The 23,517-nt window shown below is 36.8% G+C and overlaps 1 protein-coding gene across 5 annotated transcripts in view; it reads right to left on the bottom strand.

Moving 5' to 3' along the window:
• The window catches only part of ZCCHC7 (zinc finger CCHC-type containing 7), a 246,296-nt gene that overhangs the window by 34,558 nt on the left and 188,221 nt on the right, over positions 1-23,517 (bottom strand). For all 5 annotated transcript variants that reach the window (XM_032860611.1, XM_032860608.1, XM_032860607.1 and 2 more), the window contains exons 3-5: positions 19,955-19,998; positions 18,602-18,727; positions 17,463-17,633 (exon numbers count right to left, since the gene is read on the bottom strand). In XM_032860611.1, coding sequence (XP_032716502.1) covers positions 17,463-17,633; positions 18,602-18,727; positions 19,955-19,998 — 341 coding nt within the window. The remainder of the gene's footprint in view (positions 1-17,462; positions 17,634-18,601; positions 18,728-19,954; positions 19,999-23,517) is intronic.

Below are 23,517 nucleotides of genomic sequence, written 5' to 3'. Positions count from 1 at the left end.
TGCATCAGGTTCCCTGCCCAGCAGGAAGCCTGCTTCTCCCTTTCCCACTCCCTCTGCTTGTAGTCCCTCTCTTGCTGTCTCTTTCTGTCAAATAAATAAATAAAATCTTTAAAAAAACAATTTGGGGACTCTATCCAGCTACTTTAGTAGTGAACACATAATCCATGTACACAAGTGAAGAAAGGTCTTATTTCCTGCTCTCTAGCATCTTAACTCTCTTTTTATAGCTTCTGGCACACTCAGATTTCTCCCTGTTTCTTAAAAAACCCCAAACATACCCTGGACAATTAAAACTCTAGATGATTTCACTATCCTTGGTATTGGTACTGACATTCTGAGATAACTGCGAATGACTTCTCATACCTTCTATACCACATTGCTTTCCTAAGCCCACTAGCAAGTACCAGAAGTTTTTTTTTGTTTTTGTTTTCTTAATTTAATTTTATTTTATTCAGTGTTCCAAGATTCATTGTTTATGCACCATGCCCAGTGTTCTATGCAATACATGCCCTCTTTAATACCAACCATCAGGCTCACCTAACCTCCCAAGTACCAGAAGTTTTAAACTAGATTCAGAAGAGATAAAGGTAAAGTAATTTTAAAATGGGAGTTTAGAACTTTATTTATAAACCAATTATACAAAGTCCATCAGGAATAACAAATATGTAGTAGAACAAATTGTTTAAAACTACTGAAAGTGATCCTGATTCATCTTAACCAACTACATTAAACTCCTTTTATTTATAATTATTCCCTGATTTCCAATTCTACTTCTCTAATTCTCATGGGATTCTCCTGGGGAAATTTCCTTTTCATGTTCTCCCAAGAATCTATCCAGGATATGTCAGGCACACATGTAATCACCTTTGGGTCCAAAGTTATGTTGATACTATAGTAACTTTAGTCAAAAAACGTTTTTTAAAAAGAATAACATCAAATATTATAAAAGTAATGTATATTCATTATAAAGACAGAAAATACAGATAAAAAATAAAAGTCACCTATACTACTACCACTAAGGTAGCTGTTGCAAACATTTCAGAATATTTTATTCTAAACTTCTTTCTATATACAAACAATAAACAACTGAAAAACAAAATTTAAAAAACAATACCATTTGCCACACTTCCAAGAAAAATGAAGTAGTTAGGTATAAATCTAAATATGCAGGAAATGTATGCACTAATAACTACAAAACTCTGATAACGGAAACTAAAACTGAATAAATGGAGACATGTACTATGTTCATGGATTGAAGACTCAAAATCTAAGAGTCAGGTCTCTCCATAATGATCAACAGACTGAACACAATACCAATCGAAGTCCCAGCAAGATTTTTTTTTTTTTTTTGTAGATACATATGACTTACTCTAAAGCTTACATGGAAAAGGAAAGGAACTAGAATAGCTAAAGTAAGTTTATAAAATAAAAACAAAGTTTAAGAAATCACACTATCTGGTTTTAACACTTACTATAAACCCATAATATCACAAGACAGTGTGATATTGGTGAGGGGAATAGACACTTAAATCAATGCAAGAGAAGAGATTCCAGAAATGAATCCACAGATGTGGCCATTTAATCTTTGACAAAGAGATAAAAGCAACTCACTGGAGAAAGGATAGTCTTTTCAACAAATGGTGATGAACAACTGATCATCCATGTGTAAAAAAAAATGAACCAACCTCACGCTTTATTATATAAAGATGAACTCCAAATGGATCACAGGTCTGAATATGAAACATAAAACAATAAACATTTTGGGATAATACACACAAAAAATATCCTTGTTAACTGCAGTTGGATAAAGAGTTCTCCGAAAGTGCATCAAAAGCACAACCCATAAAAGAAAAAACATTGATAAACTGGATTTCACCAAATTTAAAAAATTCTGCTCTACTAAAGACTCTCAAGAAAATAAAAAGGTAAGCTACAGATTGGGAGAAAATGTATGGAAATCACATCTAAAAAACTCTCTTATATCCAAAATACAGAAAAAACTCTCAGAACAATCAGAAAATAAACACAGTAACTAAAAAACTAGGAAAGGATCTGGACACTTCAACAAAAAGGATATAAGGACAGCAAATAAGCACATGAAAGGATGTTCAACATTTTTAGCCATTAGGAAAATGCAAATGAAAACAAGACAGATACTATACAACTATTAGAATGGCTAAAATAAAAAATACTGACAATATCAAATGCTGATGAGGAAACAGAGCAACTGGACTTCTCACTTTGCTAGTAGGAACACAAAATTGTTCAGTCACTCTGGAAAACAATACAGCAGTTTCTTATAAAGTTAAACGTACATAGATAGGACCAGCAATCTCCACCTGGAAATTTGCCCCAAATGAAAACTATGTTCATGCAAAAGACTATAAACAAATATCCATACCAGCCTTATTTGTTATAGACAGAAACTATAAACAACCCAAATGTTCCTCAATGGATAAATGGATAAACAAACTGTAATACATTCATAAAATGGAAGACTACAAAAAAATAAACTACTGACACATGAACAACTCAGATGAATTTCCAAGATACCATGTAAGTGAAAGAAGCTAGTCTTAAAACTTCACAATGGTGTGACTCCATTTACATGACACTCTTTTAAAAACAAAACTACAGTAATGGAGAACAAATTAATGGCCAGAAGTTATGAATAAGGGGGAGGGTGTGACTATACAGAGATAGCATGAGGGAGTTTTCTGGGGGTGATACAACTGTTCTGTATTCTGACTGAGGTGGAGTTTACATGAATTCATACACATTCATATAACTGAACACCAAAAGGAAAAAAAAAATTCAATTTTACTATTAAAAAAAGAAGAATGGGATGCCTGGCTGGCTCAGTCAGTAGAGCACATGACTCCTCATCTCAGGGTTATAAATTTGAGCCCGATGTTGGGTGTAGAGATTACTTAAAAATATAATCTTAAAAAAGAAGAATGAATATAAACTAGATTGATTACTGATGATACTATTCCTAAAATGTTTTAAGCAGTAATAGAATATTGTACATTAAATATCAAGTTAAAAGAATTATAAAATGAATATATACTCACCATAAAAATATAAAGAATAGTGGGGCACCCGGGTGGTACAGTTGGTTGAGTGTCCAACTCTTGGCTTTGGCTCAGGTTACAATCTTCTTGGGACTCTCTCTCCCTCTCCCTCTGCCCCTCCCCACTATGCTCTCTGTCACTCTTTCTCTAAAAAAAATACATAAAACTCCTAAAAAGAATAGAAATAAAAAAAACTCTTCTGTGATTCTTTTTTTAAAGATTTTTTTTGTTTATTTATTTGAGAGAGAGAGGTTCCCTGCTGAGCAGGGAGCCCAATGTGGGGCTGATCCCAGGACCCTGGGATCATGACCTGAGCTGAAGGCAGATGCTTAACCATCTGAGCCACCCAGGTGCACCACTCTTCCATAATTCTTGACATAACTATAGCAAACATTTTGGAATACTTCATTCCAAATTTTCTTCCATTCACATCTATATACACATATAAATATGTGTATTTGTATGGAAACAGGACTATATTTCATATATTGTTTTATAATTTGTGAATTTCACTTAATGTACTGATAACTTTGTATTTCAATATTCATTTTTATATTTTAAATTTTAAAAAAAGATTTATCTTATTATTTATTTTAGAGAGAGAGGGAAGGGCCAGAAGGAGAGAGAGTTTCAAGCAGACTCTGTGCCAAGTGTGGAGCTGGATGTGGGGCTTGATCTAATGACCCTAAGATCATGACCTGGGCCAGAACCAAGAGTCAGATGGTTAACCAACTGCATCACCCAGGCGCCTGTTACATCATTTTTTAAATAGCTGAAGAGTACTCCACTATATGGGATGTACTGTAAGTTACTTAAATGAGCTAGAATGTTAAATTTTGGGGTTGCTTCTAATTTTACTATTATAAACAATTCTGAGATAAACATTCTTGTAGATGTATCTTTGCAAACATCCATCACTGAATTCCAGGAAGGTTATCCAAATGTACTTCTGTACCCAGCACAACTTCTCTAATATTATTACTATTATGAAGACAGTTTTCTTCCTTCCTATTAATTTGTAAGAGATTTTTCTATATTACAGATACCCTATTATGCATTTTATAAAAATCTTCTCTAAGTTGTGATCTGTCATTTAAATTTTATTAATGGTCTTTTTGGATGGACATTTTTAAAAAGTTAAATCTAGTCTCCCTTTTCCTTTATGGTTTCTGACACAGCTGTCTTTGTTTTCCAATAAAAGTATTTAATCCATTTATTTATTGTGATAATTGATATGTCTGGTTCTATTTTTATCCTCACACTTGTATTTTTTTTTTTTTAATTTTTTTTTTAAAGATTTTATTTATTTATTTGACAGAGAGAGATCACAAAGCAGGCAGAGAGGCAGGCAGAGAGAGAGGAGGAAGCAGGCTCCCTGCTGAGCAGAGAGCCCGACGCGGGGCTCGATCCCAGGACCCTGAGATCATGACCCGAGCCGAAGGCAGCGGCTTAACCCACTGAGCCACCCAGGCGCCCCCTCACACTTGTATTTTTTATGCATTCTTGCTGTTTCCATTTTTTCCTATCACTTGTTATTTTGTTTCTTTTGCCTCATTTTTAATTAATAATCTAAAATTTATAAGGCTTATTTTTCTTCTTAATATTAAAACAAACTTCATTTTAATGGAATTATCCATGATTCACCTTGTAGCTTTTTACATTTTTTAAGGAATTTTTTCTAAAATTAGTAAGTTTGAAAACAGATCAATAGGAAGTATTCATATATGCACTTTATGCCTTCCTGGTTTCAGTGTTCATTGCTGCTAATTTTATTCTGACTTTTCTAATAAACTCACAAATGAACAACAGCTTGGCCATGTCATCTTTTTTCTCAGGACGTTCTACCCTCTAGGGATTTCTCTACTGCCTTCTGGCATTTAGTATTGCACAGGAGAAGTTTGATGCAAGCTTGATGTGTGTGTACGTGTGTGTGTGTGTGTATGCGTGTGTAATGTGGTTTTTTCCCCCCACGTCTGGATGTCTGTGTGATTTTCATTTGCTTGACATATTCATACATTTCACTAGCGTATGTCTAGATGTGGGACTTTTTCTCTCCCATATTGGGTGCGTGTTCTTTCTTATTTATTTATTTATTTGCAGAGAGAGAGAGAGAGAGATCACAAGTAGGCAGAGAGGCAGGCAGAAAGAGAAGGGGAAGCAGGCTCCCCATGGAGCAGAGAGCCCAATGCGGGGCTTGATCCCAGGACCCTGAGACCATGACCTGAGCTGAAGGCAGAGGCTTAACCCACTGAGCTACCCAGGCACCCCGGGTGTGTGTTCTCTTAATCAGAATTTTTGTTCATTTTGCTTTGGATCACTTCTCCTCTATTCACAACATGAAAAATGAATTGGGATTTTCTCAATTTTCCTATTTCTTTTAATGAGTTTATATCACTTGGGGTCATCTCTGATTCCTTTTTTAATCTATCAGTTCTTCATAGATGCCTTCTATCAGCTCATCCCCCACAAAAAAAAAAAAAAAAAAGAGAGAGAGAGAGAGAGAGAGACTTATGTCAACCTGGCTAGTTTTGGGAACTGAGGTGATATCTGCCAGACAGTATAGATCTCTGACAGATTCACTCATGGAAAAATTTAGTTTTCTCAGAGGTCTGGTTTATGAGGAACAGGGAAGGAGTTTTAATTATAAAGATGTGCAAAGTACAGATGGTTTACCCCACTAAAAACTGTTATCTCCTCATTAAAAGACCATTCCTGTTGTTCCAGATTTTTATAAATGTATCGAGGTAAAGGTTATGTATAAGCATCCCTTCACCAGGTGAAGTACTGGCAGGTGCTGGGGTTGGTGAGGTGGGTAAGAAAGAAGGGTTTAGAAGTGAGATACTATAGTTTATTTCATTATTGATTTCTATATAAAAGATCACTGGCTAAAGAAAAAATAATAAAAGTTTAGAATAACGCTTCTTGAGATAATTAATTTAAAAGTTGCATCTAGTGTTCTTACACATCTGAAATTCCACTAATACAGTGATCAGTGTTCTCAAGGTATATAATTTCCCTTTAGTATCTATGACTACAGATAACTATTTTAACATTATATAACTAAAAGTTCAATTAGCTCATAATATTTTATTACAGAACTTTCTCAAGTTCTTGAAATTCTTAAATAGCATATTATTATTATTATTTTGATCAAGGCGAAAATCATTAGAAGGCTGTACAACAAGGTAAGATCACACTTGTTATTGAATTGAAATCTTGCAAAAATCATAATCTATCTGTAAACAAAGAAAACAATACAATAAAAAGACAAAGGCAAAGTTAATCCTGTCTCCTAGCCCTTTTCCAATCCATTACCAGTCAGCTAAGGAAATCCAATGTTAGCAGTCTACTAGTTTGGTAAGCATTCTTCTACCCCATTTATTTTTGTTCATAAAATATATACATAAAAGCACAAATACAGATTATATACAGCTCACTTTAAAAAAACTTTTTTTTTTTAAGTAATCTCTACACTCAACATGGGGCTCAAAATCACGACCCTACAATCAAGAGTCATGTGCTCCACCAACTGGGCCAGCCAGGCACCCCTCATTTTGTTTTTTACTGAAATAAAATCATTCTACAGATACCCGTAAATTTTCAAGAGGAAATGTATGTATGTAGCTCTTAAATGGAATACCTAAGTAATTTAATAGTATAAACTGAAGAACAGTGTTATCTTTAAGATGAGTAAACTGGCAGAGATGTCCATAATTAAGTCTTTAAATACTTTCACAGGTTGAAAATCATTCTCAGTTGCTGTATTTTCCTTCACTAGGGACAGTTTGAGGGGGATTATTAGAACTCAGTCAGAAAACTGTGTGAGGGCACCTGAGTGACTGACTTGGTTAAGTGTCTGGTTTTGACTCAGGTTGTGATCCTGGTATTGAGTCCTGTGTCAGGCTCCACAAACAGAGGGGAGTCTACCTCTCCCTCTCCTTCTCCCCACCCACCCCCAGCCCATGTGTACTCTCTCTCTCCCAAATAAATAAAACCTTAAAAAAAAAAAAAAAGAAAAACTATGAGATTTATAAAATCCAGGGGAGTTGACCTTAGTCTGTAATGCTTAGTAAATAAAATTTTTAGCATTCCAGGTGCTAACGAGAATCTGATTTCCTTAATTTCGTACCCCAAATTCATAGCTTAGATAACTATGTCCCAGAATTTGCCCTTATTATTGGCTCTAATAGTAAAAATCAAGTCCAAGTCTATATGGGCTTTTATACTTGGACTAAAAATTAAAAAGAAAAGAAAAAGTGAGGTGTATAATGAGTTTGAAATTTAACAAAATTCCCAGTGGTCTGCTGCTTTATTTCTCTAAGACTCAAGTATTCCCAATGCGACTGCTCTGAAAAGTTTATACCTAAGTCCCATAAAATTCTCAATGAAAAACTAAAGTTTATTTATCCCTTTTATTTTTAGGGCTGTTAATTTTGATAGAGAGACTACAAGGGGACAATTCTTCCTCTCTTTCGGTAGAAGTTAGGGGTCTGGAGAAAGGGAACTGTCTCTATCCTCTACAAACTTATTCTTACAACTTGTATAAAGAAACTGTAAACCTGCTCTCAATCTGCTAGGTCTACTAGAAGTGACTAGTACTAGGTAAAGGAGCAGGTGTCACAGGGAGAGTTGCGGAGACTGGGGGAAATTGTTGGGTTAGTCACAGATGACTAGAAAGGATACGATTTAGTACAATTTCAAAATAAGGACTGGTTTCTCCTTCAAACTGTAACCATGCTAAAATACGTACCTTCAGTTAAAACTTTCTACCCTCTAAGGTTATTTCCATAAGCTTATATATATACAACCATGAAAAGTTTCAGATATTCATTTATTAGGTGGTTTGGGAACAGTTCCAATGAATTATTAACTAATTCCAGGATTTACTCCTTGAACAATGAACACATATGAATTTTCACTAACATTATCATGAGTTTTGCCTATACCAATCAAGAGGATAAGACACCTCCAAGCACAGAATCTACTTAACTTCCTTGGGGGGTATTCTGGTCTCTCAGGTAAATAAGAATTTTATATGCCTATTCAACAATTTTTTTTTAAAGCAAATCAGTCAAACCAATTATGACCCTTGCTCTAATATTATGTTTAAGCAACACGAAAATGAGAGAAATAAGTTATTCTAGCCCAAGTTATATTTTCTTACTCTCAAAAGTTGTAATGTTTAGTTGTCAGCAGAACTACATATTTTGTGAACATACGTATCAATCTATTAAAATGGTATACTTGTTGTCTTGACTTCAATTAAGTTTGGCAGGAAAATTAGTTCATGATTATATGAATTATAGAAGGTTATCAGAATTTTGTATTTTTCTTTTCCTCGATTTGTCTTTCTAAGGCACTGAAAAAGATAATACAGTATACTCCATCACAAAGTGACAGATGAGATTTTCCGTAAGAAAGCTGATGGATGACAAACCAAAAACACAGGACTGCATCAACACTGGTTTAAAATGGAGATATTTTTTAAAAAAATCACTAAAGAAAATACTAAAGAAAGTAGAACTGGCTACTTAGGGTAGTGGCGGGGGGGAGAAAAAAGATTTTCTTTGCCTTAGATATTTCATTTTATTTTATGCATACTATAGGATATAGCTTTTGGAAAACCTGTTGAAACTTGATTTTAAATATTACTGAGAGAGCCCTACCTCTTAATGAGTCAAGCTGAGAATTTCCAAATCTGTATATCAATGTACACAATCTGACAACTTTCACAAGCATGGCTGGATGGTGGGTAAGTTGCGTCTATTGTCCCTAATTCGCTTATTCAATAATCCTACAGGCGAGTACTCCACTAGAAGCTGGAGATACAGCAATGAACATGTCTGAAAACAGACATGGAGCTTACATTCTAATTAGGAGAGACAAAAAATACACTGAGTGTGTGATATAACTGTTATGATGGAAGAAAACAAGGCAGGGAAGAAGGGCAGGGAATGTTGAAGGTGCTGTTTTAACTACGGTGGTCAGGGAAAGCCTCTCTAAAAAGGGGACAGACATATGAGTATAGGCATGAAGGAGATGAATCACTGTGGATACCTGGATACCCAGCAGAGAGAACAGCAGGTAGAGGCAAGAACATATTTGGTCTTTTAAGGAACAGCAAGGAGACCAGGTGGAGTGAGCAAGGGATTACTATAGGAGATGTGGTCAAGAAGTCAGATCACATATGGCCTTGCTGGTGATTCCAAGAACTGTAGCTTTCACTCTGGAAGAGATGCAAAGTTGTATTTAAGGATTTTAGATAGGGGATTGATATAATTTGAGTTATGCTTAAAAAAGATTAGTCTGGGGCTGGCCAAGTCAGTAGAGCATGCAACTCTTGATCTTGGGGTTGTAAATTCAAGTCCCACACTGGCTATAGAGATTACCTAAAAATAAAACGTTTAGGGGTGCCTGGGTAGCTCAGTCAGTTGAGCATCCAACTCTTGGTTTTGGGTCAAGTCATGATCTCAGGCTTGTGAGATCGAGCCCCGAGGCGGGCTCTGTACTGGGCATGGAGCCCACTTAAGATTCTCTCTTTCTCTCTCTTCCCCTTTGTCCCACCCCCTCCTACTCTCTCTTTCTAAAAATAAAATAAAATCTTTAAAAAAAAACCAAACAAACAGATAGATAGGATGACTCTAACCAGCTACTGAAAACTGAACATAAAGGGGCAAGGAAGCAGGGAACCAGTTCAGGAAGCTATTAGAGCAATCCAGGCAGTAGATGCTCACCTACACTTATGTTAGGGTAGTGGCAGAAATGACAAGAAGTGGTCAGATTCTGGATTATGCTGTGAATCATTCTTTCCTGGGTTAAAGCAATGCATTAAATTATGGTACAATAGAAAGTGGCTCTCCATGCGTGGAAGAGATGCAGAACTAGAAAGGAGAAATAGTCCAGGAATGGCTATATATTTGCTTCCTCAATAGGCCCTATCTTTGAATGTAAGAGCAGGAAGGCAAGCAAACAAGTGCTCAGAAAATACTGACCCTTTTGCTTTAAGCCATATGATTACAGGAAAACTCACTAAGCCTAGATCATGAGTTCCTATGGCATCACTTTACAGATGGTATTTCCAGAGACAGGTGACATGTTATTATAGGCACAGTTTCTCAGCTCCCTCCTATGGTCTGCATCATTTTTTATACTTTCTAGATATCTTTTACTTGCAAGTCACCAAGCTTAGTCTTCTGATATTCTCTCATTTAATTTTTACCACTCCGGCATGCCTTCCATCACATCAGGTTTTTTTGTTTGTTTGTTTGTTTTTTTAAGATTTTATTTATTTTGTCAGAGAGAAAGAGCGCACAAGCAGGGGGAGCGGCATACAGAGACAGAGGGAGAAGCATGCTCCCCGCTGAGCAAGGAGCACGATGTGGGATCTGATCCCAGGACTCTGGGATCTATGACCTGAGCCGAAGGCAGAGACTTAACCGACTGAGCCACCCAGGCGTCCCCATAACATCACTTTTACACTTTTCTTTCACATGTCTGCCTTTTTTTATACTCTGAGCTACTCGAAGGCAGGGACCATGTCTTACTCATCTCTATTTCTTTAGTACTTGGAATATTGCCTGGCATATAGTATAGGCAACCAGCAAATTTTTGATAAATATGAAGTTTACCTGGGTGATTCAACAGTGGAGATGTTTTTGAACAAGAGTAGAAGTAATCACTTCTACTCAAAACAAAATATTTGAATAAAGGAAGTCTTTAATTCAAAACTTGGTTCAGTTACTGAACTCAGTAATTGTGTTTCAGCCAGTCTTATTTCTGGCCAGTAGTATCTCAATAAGATGAGGGAAAGGATAAGAGGCAAAAGGCATATGAATACAATTCTGTGTTCCTTGGAGTTCACTAAAGATAAAATTAAATGTCCTTTTCTTAAATAACTAAATGGACAAAACAATATTCAATAACTATTCACTATACGTAAGTATGAAGTGATAACTATAAGATACTTATACTAGGTATTTTATATTTCCTATTGGAAATCCCCAAGGTTAAACTAACCTTTGGGAAAAAAAAATCACACTGGGGGCACCTGGGTGGCTCAGTCAGTTAAGCGTTCGCCTTTGGTTCAGGTCACGATCCCAAATTCCAGGATGGAGCCCCATGTCGGGCTCCCTGCTGAGTGGGGAGCCTGCTTCTCCCTCTGCTCTCCCCCTGCTTGTGCTCTCTCTCTCTCTCTCTCAAATAAATAAAATCTTAAAAAAAAAATCGCATTAATGAGTCTGGGCGACTTAGTTCGCTGGGTGGCTGGCTCTTGATTTTGGCTCAAGTCATGATCTCAGGGTCGTAGGATCGAGCCCAGCATCAGGCTCCATGCTCAGCACAGAATCTGCTTGTCTCTCCCCCTGCCCCAATAAATAATTAAATAAAATCTTATTAAAAAACAACCAAAATTAAACAGATACTAGTTTTCCATTTTACGTATATATTTCTTGAAGAAACATTTACGGACCACTAATGTCTGTGAAAGTCTACACAGTTTTATACGGAGTTCTCATTTTTTTTTAAAGATTTTATTTATTTATTTGACAGAGATCACAAGTAGGCAGAGAGGCAGGCAGAGAGAGAGGAGGAAGCAGGCTCCCTGCTGAGCAGAGAGCCCAACGTGGGGCTCGATCCCAGGACCCTAGGATCATGACCTGAGCGGAAGGCAGAGGCTTTAACCCACTGAGCCACCCAGGCGCCCCACGGAGTTCTCATTTTTAAAAGAAACTTTTGAGTTGCTAAAATTTAGTATATTGCTAGTATTTAAGAGAGCATGCTTTCACAGCTTAAAAGGTTTAAAGAAGTGAATCAAGTGAAATCTGTCCTATGAGTTATTTTCTCCCACTGCATTTAAAAATCTGATTTGAAGGAGTGACTCAAAGTGCTGAGCTTTCTCCTAGTGGGTGGTATTTGATTTTTGAGCGCGATGGCTAAAGGAATTACTGCTAGCATGGATTGGGAAAGAGAACTAAGCAGGGAATTTGGGGAAAAAATTGCTGAAGAAAGAAAATTTAGGAGGTTTAGGTTTCAATTATACCTTACGCTGATGAACTCAGACATGCTTCCAAGAAAAAGGGTGACAATCTCAACAATCAGTAAAGACTGCTGAGGCCAAGACAGTCTCTTGTTTTTTGCATAAGCACAGTTCTCTGGTACCACAGATGTGGTTCCCTGGCTGAAAGTCAACATTGTATGCCACTCTGCTGATCCTCAGAGGTTGTTTTACAGCAGAAAACTTAAACCATCATTTATTTTTATTTGGAAAATGTTTTCCATCTCTTTTTATAAATACTGATATTCTAAATATAATATTTGCAGATTTAAGACAGAAACCTGAGAGACGTTCTGAGCGGGAATTAAACTGACAACTCCTAGAATGTAAGTAGGTGAGTTTCTTCCACATACACTCATGAAATAGAGCATCACTTTACTTTGAGATGTTGGAGAAAGCTTAACCCTACAATGTCTAAGCTATCTTCTTCTTTAAAAAAATTATTTATTTATTTGTTTACTTACTTATTTGAGAGAGAGAGAGGGAGGGAGAGAGCACGAGTGGGAGGGGCAGAGAGAAAGGAAGAGAGAATTTCAAGCAAACTCTGTGCTGCGCATGAAGCCAGACATGAGGCTCCATCTCATCTTGAGCTGAAACCATGAACAGGCTGAGTAACCAACGGTGCCCACCCAGGGGCCCCTCAGTTTTCTTCTTTGTAAAACTGGAACATTAAACAGTATCTATCATATGGTAGTTGTAAGGATGACATAAAGGACACCATCATAGATAAATCTACAGGACACCTACTGTGTGCTGAGGATACAGCAGTGAACAAAGCACTACCCCTTCCCTAGTTAGAAATGCATTTATTTTATTTATTTATTTATTTTTAAATATTTTATTTATTTATTTGACAGAGATCACAAGTAGGCACAGAGGCAGGCAGAGAGAGAGAGGAGGAAGCAGGCTCCCTGCTAAGCAGAGAGCCTGATGCGGGGCTCAATCCCAGGACCCTGAGATCATGACCTGAGCTGAAGGCAGAGGCTTAAACCACTGAGCCACCCAGGTGCCCCTAGAAATGCATTTAGCACAGTGCTTGAAACACTGTAAGAAGTCAACTATAGCTATTATCATTTTGGAAATGTCAGATATACCTTACAGAATGGGATTACATATGCAAGATGTGTTCACACACTTAAAAATTTTCTGTATATTTAAGGGGTGCCTGAGTGGTTCAGTTGGTTGTGCATCTGAATCCTGATTTTGGCTCAGGTCATGACCTTAGGGGTTGTGAGTGAGATGGCGCCGGTGCTCAGCTCCATGCTCAGCGGGAAGTCTGCTTCTCTCCTTCTCCCTCCCACGTGTACTCTCTCTCTGAAATAAATAAATCTTTAAAAAATTTTTTTTTCTTTATATTTAAAAAAAAATTGTTGACAAGAGGAACCTGTGGCAGACTTCAGAATCGGGATTCCTTCCACACTGCAGATTCACTTCCTTTGGAAGGTATCAATGATACAGGTTAATTTCAGCAGGCCTCAAGCCATCCTTCTGCCTTTTACATTGTAAAACTCTGGAATTTCAACCAAATTACTTTTATGCAGTAGTTAACATATGAGGCATTTTCCAAGCAGAGTTCAGGAAAAGCCTTTCATTACACCAAAAATATGAATATGACTCATCAATTTTTATTATAGATTCTCTTTGCACATATAACTGGTACTCTGGCATTACAGACATCAGTGGTAGCAGGATGTATAAAGTAAATGGAAGTTTCTTAATCTCTTTAACTGATAAGAAGGTAGGGCATCTATAATTACCCAGGGCTTCAGAAATCCTTTGTGTGAACGAGCAGCAAGTTCCAGCAGGTGGGAAGACGAAAATGACAAAGAAGGGAGAAGAGTATTGTCAGAGGTATGGGCCTTAAATAAGCCGAAAGTACCCACATAACGAGGGAGAAGTAATGACTTAGAAGCAGCCACAATGAGTGAGAAAGAGTTTAATCCTAATCAACCTAATTCAGGAATGTGGGTCAAGAAAGAATGAGGAGCAAGCATTTGAGAGGGTTGCAGGGGAAACACTATTTTCTGTGGAGAGCCAGGTTTCAAGACAAACTTAAAGCATGTATGGGACTAGATGAATAGTTCCAGCAACCTGAGGCCAGAATGACTCTGCTTCTAAGTGAAACCTCATGAGGCACTTCTGGGATGGTGGAAGGAATACAAGCTTCTTCAGATGGAGTCAGTGAAGTCCAGGTTTGATTGGGCTCCAAGGGAATCTTATACAAGGTGAGCAGGCTAGAAAAAGATTAGTTAGTGTCCAGAACCTTTACCATGTAATTACAAAAAACCCAACACTTAGATCTTGGCAGATTGAGGGGACAGGGTACTGCCTTCTCTGAAGTCAGCCATAGCCTCACCCTATCTAAAAAACTTACATTCACTGGGGTTATTAATCCTCAGGGCCATTTTAGATAAAGAGGTTAACATACATTTGAGGCCAAAATTAAGCAGTTAAGCAGAATGGACTACAGATTTAATTCACAGTTGATTTTATATAACCTTTTACAAATCATTCTTAACTGTTCTGTACTACAGTTTCTTATTTAAAAAAAAAAAACTGCTCATGATAATGTCTGAGACCCTTCTGTTATCATAGGCAAATAAGACCATATTTGTAAGAGCGTTTCAGAAGAAAGGAGTAAAGAAATACGCTATTAAATGTAACTGCCAAGCTAGAAAATCTGCCTAAAAAATTACAATTGACAATGTAATGCAGAGAATAGTAGTATAAAACTAAGCCAACTTAGGATTTCTAAGACAGTACATATTAAAAAGTAAGTTTAAGCTACTTAAAAAAAATTTATTGGGGTGCCTGGGTGGCTCAGTTGGTTAAGTGGCTGTCTTGGGCTCAGGTCATGATCCCAGGGTTCTGGGATCGAGCTCCATGTCAAGCTCTCTGCTCAGCAGAGAGCCTGTTTTTCCCTCTCCCTCTCCCTGGCTCTCTACCTACTTGTGTTCTGTCTGTCAAATAAATAAATAAAATCTTTAAAAAAAAAATTTTTTTTAAAAAGACTTTATTTGAGAGAGAGTGAGAGGAAGAGAGAGAGTACATGCACTTGAGTGTGAGGGGGGAGAGGCAGAGGCAGAGAATCTCAAGCAGACTCAGTGCTGAGCCCAGAGCCTGATGTGGAGCTTGATTTCACAACCCAGCAATCATGACCTGAGCCAAATTGAAGAGCTGGATGCTTAACTGACTGAGCCACCCAGATGCCCAGACTACCTTTTTTTTTTTTTTTAAGATTTTATATTTTTTTATATTTTTTGAGTTATCTCTAAACCCAACGTGGGGCTTCAAAATACAACCCCAAGATCAAGAATCATATGTTCTACCAACTGAGCCAGCTAGGTGCCCCAGTTTAAGCTACTTTGGAAAGAAATAATAACTATTTCCATACCCAGTCCTGAGAATCACATTCAATGTCACTAGTGGGCCAAGACATACAAGAAAAAACAGTAAGATATCATTTTTTCCTTATCTGACTGGCCAAAATTTTAAAAGATCAATTATGGTGTTGAAGGCACTCTTTTTCTGTAAGAAAAAAAAAAAAGATTTTATTTATTTATTTGAGAGAGTATGCGAGAGAAAGAGCATGAGCAGAGGGAGGGGCAGAGGGAGAGAGAGAAGCAGACTTCTGTTGAGCAGGGAGCCCTACCAGGCTTGATCCCAGGGCCCTAAGACCATGACCGGAGCCAAAGGCAGATGCTTAACCAATGAAGCCAACTGGGTGCCCCTGCCATCTCGGCACCCCTGCTGAAAGCACTCTTAAACACATCTGGCAGGTGGATATAATGGCACTATTTATTTATTTATAGGTTTTATTTTTAAGTGATCTCTACACCCAATGTGGGGCTTTAACTCACAACCCCATGATCAAGAGCTGCATGCTCTATCAACTGAGCCACTCAGGTATCCCAGTAGGTACCACCTTTTAGAAGAGCAACTGAATAATATTTATCCAGATATAAATGTATATAGCCTTTAATTACACAATCCCACTTAGAATCTGACTTACTGAAATAAACTTACACAGATATGCACACACATAAAGATATGTATTGTAGCACTGTTTACTTAAAAAATGGGCTGTAACTATAAATCCAGATGTATTGGTAGAGAAATTGTCAGGTAAATTGGTACATTCATATAGTGGAATAAAAGTTAGCCCCTTGACAGGTAGATCTTTATGGGCTAACGCAGAGATATGCAATCATAAGGAATTAAGCAGAAAAAGTTAAACTGTAGAACAATGTATAGGATAATGACATTTTTTTATTTGTTTAAAAAGACACTTTAAAAATTATAATCAACAGTTGATATATTTACATGAGAAACATATATATCATTCATATTTTTGTATCTTTTAATTAGAAATTCATCTCAATAGAAGCCATATCACTTTCTTATGGAAAAGGTTATAGGTATACTCCAATATAAATAAAATTAGAGAATGTTTATGCTTTGTATCATGTCTTTGGGAAGTAGAAATTAAAAGGAAGATTCTTACTTTTTAAAAGAAAAATAACTCCTACAGCCCTTCTGGTCTTTGAAAAAAAAATTTTTTTTTTAAATTTTATTTATTTATTTATTTGACAGAGAGTGAGATAGTGAGTGAGGGAACACAAGGGAGTGGGAGAGGGAGAAGCAGGCTTCTGGCCAAACAGGGAGCCCAATGTGGGGCTTGATCCCAGGACTCCAGGATCATGACCTGAGCTGATGGCAGATGCTTAACAACTGCGCCATCCAGGCGCCCTGGTCTTTGAAATTTTGACTAAAACTCCATATGATGCAAAATGATGTCCAACATAAGAAGGTGTTAAAATTTAACATGCTACAGGTAACTGAATGTCTTCTAAATTACTTTTGTTTTTTTTAGATCTAAAAAACGAACTAAGATAAGCAAATCTAAAGTCTTGGCAGTTTTGTCCTTCTTGCTTAAGACTATTATATCAGCAAAAGTCATCAATAATCAAGCCAGGCTTCATACAGACCTTTGTATTAATCTGCTAAGTAGGTGTATATATATTTCAACTAACTATGCATGAATAGGTACATAAATTTTACGTGTTATTTATTACATACCTCTTTTATTTCAAATCTTTACTTGGCAAGCAAAGGAGGCAAGCATGGGTTTACAACATTTCTTGATGCTGCCTCCTGATGAACCAACCATTCAGTAGGATCCCTATTAGAACATTGCTTTAGATGATGAGTAGCCAAAAGGACATGCCTATCATTACATACGGTATAGAATAAACGTTCTTTCAGGCAGGTTGAGTGATAGTTACAAACTGGCACATTGCCCCCAAAGTCTGTCAAATTATACACAGGATACTCACATCAGCATAGTGGCCTATCATATCACATCGGTCACATCGTTTTCTCCAAGAAGGTCTTTCGAGACATCTGTGAGTGGAAGACATAGGCAAAGAACAGCCTAAGCAAAAGCGGGCCGGGCAGGCATATTGGAGGTGTCCTCTCTCGGAACAGAGACAGCAGGGGCGGACTTTCTAGGTAGCAAACAGAAAATCTCTTTAGCAAAATGGGTAAGTCTCAAATAGAAGATTAATTTTTCTTTTTCTGTATAATTACATAAAGTTTATTTCCAATATGAGACCCCAGTGAATGTCAAATCTTGAGTATAACTGTAAAATCAAACAAAATGTCTGTCTGAAGTCAGAGCTTGAATGCAAGCTATTGGTATTCTGTGGTTGCCAAAAAAGCTTTATGTGCATGTACCATCAACGGGTATCTACTTCTTATGCCTCGTCTTGTAGGAACATAGACAAAGTGGACTGTGCCCAAGAGGGAAAGTGGGATGAGGAGGATGTAGAAGCTAAGAGGTAGGAGGAACAGATACTAAAAGAGGCTGCTTTGCCCGGAGGACCAAAGACAAAGAAGAAACCTAAAAGCTATCTCAAACATGTCTTTATGTCTGAAACACAATCATTTGGAAGAAGGTGTAGGTAAATGGAAGGAATGTTTCTTGAGAGCTTACTATGTCAGGGAATATCTAAGAACTTTAGTTCGGTGTTCTTCCAAAGGTTGATTTGTCTGTTTAAATAATTTACACCAATAAACATTTAAAAATGCTTAAAATGATAACTTCCTAACAATGAAAATTACCCCACAATGAAAGAAGCTGTCTCATAAAGTAGGAGGTTTGGAAGGGAGAGGGTCTCAGGAATCATTTGATTTAATCTCCTCATTTTATAGACAAGAAAACAGAGGCACATAGGGTGAAATGATTTGCTAAGGTTGTGCAACTATCAGTGGAAAGTTAAACTGATTCCAGGTTTTTCTGACTCTAACTTCATTCTTCTTTCTCTGCTACTATTACAAGCATGACTTACATGAAAAATGTAATGTGAAATCTACAAATATATTATATAAGATTTGAATTCTAAGGTTATAGGGGTTTACTCTTAAGATTCTGATTTTTAACAATGAGGAAAGAAACATTATGTATTTCACATACTTGTGGAAAGGGGCAGTTTTTTGATAAATGGCCACATTTGTCACAATTTCTACAGGTAACATTTTTGTTGGCTGAATAGTATCGGTGGGTCCATCTTCCAGATGCTCTATTATTAACTATCTGGGCCTAAGGAGGAAAAAAAAAATCAGTAATTAAAAAAAAAATTCCACTCTGTTCAAAAGAATTAATAGCCATAGTTTATTTAATTTAGAACCCAGCAACATGGAACTTTTGTGTTCTTAAAAGAAGTTAAAAAAACATAAAAGGGATTGCCATGAATATAACTCTACTTCTTGTCTGTCTCTCCCCCCCATCCTTTTACAATTCTCTGTATGGTTCCATTTCTTTTGTATCTCTTTCTACTTACAGTTCAGGTCCAGTAGGAGTACTGATAGGCATCATTTAGACATTCTGATGGCATTCAGAGCCAAAGATATTACTGATTTCTATATCTGAATGTATACCATATTTTTCTGAATGAGAAACTTGCTTAAATTTTTACCCAGGGGATTTTTAAAAAATGATTTTTGTCTTCAAAGTTATAAAGCCACATAACAACTGAACCCATTCTCTCTTCTGAACAGCCCAGGGTTACTGCCTATAAACCAGAATATAATTTCTACGAGACAATGAGATAATTTCCTTCCAGTAGAGTACTTTTAAGATCCATTTTGCCTACAGTAACCCAAATCTAGCTCTCCCATATTCTAACCAAAATCTAGTGTCTTGCAAAAGAACTTTAGCAAAACCTATCAAATGGAATACCCAAAGGGGACTATGTATATCCAAACCACGCTTTCATCTTTTTGGGTAGAATTCCATTTTTGAAAAAGCTTTTCATCTTTTACTTGTTATTCTGCTGGATTAACCACGTAGGCCCCAAGTAGACACAATCTAATTATCTCTTAAAACTTTTTTTTTTTAACCAAGTTGTAAAATTATTCTCTTTTCTAACCATCTGTCACAATTAAGGCTAATAATTGACAAAGACAAACACCTGCCACATCCTAAATATAGACTAACCATTTCCTTACACTGAAGAAGCAGTTATTTCCGGTGTTGATCTTTAGTGGTACCAGGCAATATGGGCTGAGAGGACTCACCATGGCAGAGAAGAAACAGAAGGGAAAGGGGACTAAATCATTATGGCAATTAACAGACTGACAAAAATCAAGGCTGAACCACACTTCTGAAAAAATTCAATCACCACAGACTGAAATCAAACTTTTTCTTACAACATACTCAGACCACCTACTATCTCTAAAGTTTACTAAGCTATCATACTGAAATGAAAGGAAACTTCAAATCAAAGGAATTTATTCATTATTCATAACTTCAAAAAAATTTTTTTACCTCCGCATCTTTGTCACTGATGAACCAACTTACAGCATCTTCTCCTACAAAACAAATAAAATGTTACTCAAATCCTGACACCTTGAAAGCACTTATAGATTGACATTATTCAATGGTCAGTACCGAAACTGGACCCCAAAGGTGTAGTGAGATATGTGAATACTTTAACCTCTTATCTTGGCTCCATTATTACTTGTATGGCTCTGAACAAATAGTTAATCTCTCTCTCTCTCTCTTTTTTTAAATTATTTTTTAATACTCAACCTCTCTTAATCTCAGTTATGTTACCTGTGAAATTCATGGGAATCACATTTGCCCCATGTACCTAAAAAACGCTGTGAGACAAATAAGCTATGTGGAAATGCTCTGAAAATCATCAAACTATAAACAAATTAAAAAAAAATCAGCGAAGAAATAAAAAACCCAGTAGCAGATGCAGAAAGAAATCTTATCTAAACTTCCTTTATCTGATTAAAGTAGAGCTTTATGAAAGTCAGCTGCGCAGAACTCCCCATCCCCCAACCTAGGGTCTCTAGTCAGGGAAGTGACTGACTTTGGCTTCTAAGGCATTCCAAAAACACCAAGTTGTATAAACCAGCATCATTAAAACGTTCCATCCTTTGAAGCCCTAAATACTTGTATTGGTAAACAACCTTCAGTAGTCTGGTAAACAAACTAGTTGGTAAACCAACCTTTACCTCTGGTAACTGAGTGAGTTGCTCATTCCTGAGCGCTCCAACACTTTGTCTTTCCTCCTGCTCGTCTCTCTATCACTAGTTAGTTCACAGGCCTCCACCATTCAGACCCAAAAAGGCAGAGGAAAGGTTTTTGCCTTCCAGTATCAGTTATTAACTATGCCCACTAGCTTCCCATTGTAGTTGACTTTCACTGTAACATTTTTAAAAACTGAACTTTATGAATACAATCTCATGACCGGGGCTAGAAATTTAGCACTGTATTTTATAACATCAAATAAAGTGAAATAAAACAACAAATAAGGAGAACAAATATCCAGAAATCGTGGACTGATCTAAAAATACAAGTGTAAAAACCTAGGGGCCTTGAGAGCTCTACATTCCTCTTTATTAGCTGTTTTCTTCTCTTTGCCCTTTGCAAATCGCTGCTATTTCTCTGGTCCACTCATGACCAGGAGCAGGGGACTAATGCAGAAGCTATGGTATCAACAAAGGACTGAAAGATATTTTTTCTCTCCTGGAAGCAAAGTTAAGATTTCTTCCTTCCTCCTATCTATTCCTCTTCTCTATCTTGAAAACGCAAATCGAGCTTGACTCTTTGAAAGGAATTTTGAGGAGACATGAAGTAATCTACATTTCCCCAGGCCTACAGGAGTAAGTGTCTAGAGATACATTTTAAAATAAAATAGTTTTACTAAGAAAACCTAAAGGCTGCTTTATGAAAAGACCAATCCATAGGAGGGCAGAGATGCTGTGCAGATGATTATGTCCTTTGTCAAGTTTGGAGGCTGCATCCATATACGGAGTGTGGAGAATACATTAAATAGTTGTGCGTCATCACCATCCACAACGGCCTTTCATTCCAAAGATCCATCTAAGGAGCATGTTCTGCTGTAAGTTTTAAAGCTGCCTTTTGTACCTCCATGTCCTTCATCTTTAAAATTCCAAATGACCACTATAAATCACTTTAATTAAAAAACTGCCTTAATATTGTCCTAAAAAAAAGAAAATAAAACCTAAAAAGCAGTGAAATGCAAAATAGCAACTATCACCACCCTCAATTCCAAGTAAATTTACAGTTGAACAGAGAACAGTGAGGAAAAGGGAAGGTCTGAGAGAGGAAGATTCAACCCCATTCAGATTGTTTCCACATTCCCGTGGAATTCAACAATATTCCAGGTACTAACTCCTCAACAAGCTACAGTATACTCTTACTAAAGAAAATTTATTCAAAGGCACATGAAACAGGTTTCAATTACAGATGAAATCAGACTTCTCAGTGGTAAACAGGACAAAGACATCACCAGAAACACATGCGCCAACTCCTGGTCCTACCCAATGGCTCCAGTGTGGGTTCGATCTTGGTAATAGCAGCTGACTCCAGCCCTTTCTCTATTATCTACCCTGTTTTCTTCTTAACTCCAAATCCCAAACTAATGGAAGCTTTGTTTAAGGACAACTCATTAGTATTTCTACAGGCAGCCAATTCTCCACTTTGCTAAACTCCTGGTACCGGTAGAAACCTGGGTTCCCGTCTTAACCCTATCTCTTATTTGCTGTGTGGTGCTGGGCAGGTTATTGACCTTTACTGGGCCTGTATAATAATGGGTTGGGTTAAATGGCATCCATGGTACCATCTAGCACTAAAGTTTCCAGGATTCTCTTGAATTTTCATTCATTATTAAAATCAAATCCATTGTCCTCCAGGCCACTGCAAATGGCACAGGGTGTCTTCCCTTAAAGATAACTTCCCACAGGAACCAGAGCACTCTCTTCCATGTGTTTACCACCCCTTGCCATATAATATAAAATGGGATTACCCTCAAGTGTAAAATTAGAATTGCCCTAAAGATGCCAAGATTAACTCTTAGCTGCCTTCAAGCCTTGTCTTGCTAATTTCTGGGGCTGTGATTTTTTTTCAAACTTCAGAATTGTAATCAAAGCAATAGCTGGTAACTCCTTCTTTGCATCAAATCAACTCAGTGCAACAAACATATTGAAATGTCACAACAAGCAAGGCGCTATAGGGTAAACAAAGATGAGTAAGAGCTTATAACTTAGTAAAGAAAACAAATGAAAGAAGAAAGGATTAAGAGAAGACCAAACAAAAATTCTACAGTAAATGTGGAGGAAGAATAGACAATGTCTGCATTTAGGGGGAAAAGAGAAAAAAAAGTCACAGAAGACGGTTTGATAAAGAAAACTTTATTAAGTATAATTTACATATTATAAAATATACCCATGTAAAAAATACAGGATGATGTATTTTGACAAATGTACATACCTGTGTAACCACCACTACAATCATATATGGCACATTTCCACCATCCCAAATGCTACCTTGTGCATATTTGCAGTTGATCCTCTACCCCAGGGCAACCACTGATTTGCTTTCCATCACCATAGGTTTGTTTTGCCTGTTCTAGGACTGTATATAAAAAGCATCATGTATTATGTACCATTTTGTGTTTGGCTTCTTTCACTCTGATTATTTGCGAGATTATCTATGTTGTTAGGTAGCGGTTCCTTTTTATTGCTGAGCAGTATTCCAGGGTGTGGATATAACAATTCGTTTAGCTGTTCATTTCCTGATAACAGGTATTTCCAGTTTTGTGCAATTATAAATAAAGCAGCAATAAACATCCTAGTGAAAATCTTTCTTTTTTAATTGACCTAAGCTTTCATTTTTGCCTTGGGAAAATACCCGGGAATAGAATTACTGGATATGGTTAAGTGTACCTTTACCTTTATATAAAACTGATAAATTTTTCCCAAGTGTTTCTGTCATTTCACATTCCCATCAGCAATGTATGAGAATTCCATAGTTTCATAATCTCACTAATACTTGAAACTGTCTTTTCAATTTTA

The sequence above is a fragment of the Lontra canadensis genome, unplaced genomic scaffold, assembly GCF_010015895.1.
Source record: "Lontra canadensis isolate GAN:19392208 unplaced genomic scaffold, GSC_riverotter_1.0 scaffold19, whole genome shotgun sequence".
Taxonomy (NCBI): Eukaryota; Metazoa; Chordata; class Mammalia; order Carnivora; family Mustelidae; genus Lontra; species Lontra canadensis.
Note: the sequence above shows the minus strand (reverse complement) of the source record. Positions and strands in the feature narration are given on the sequence as shown.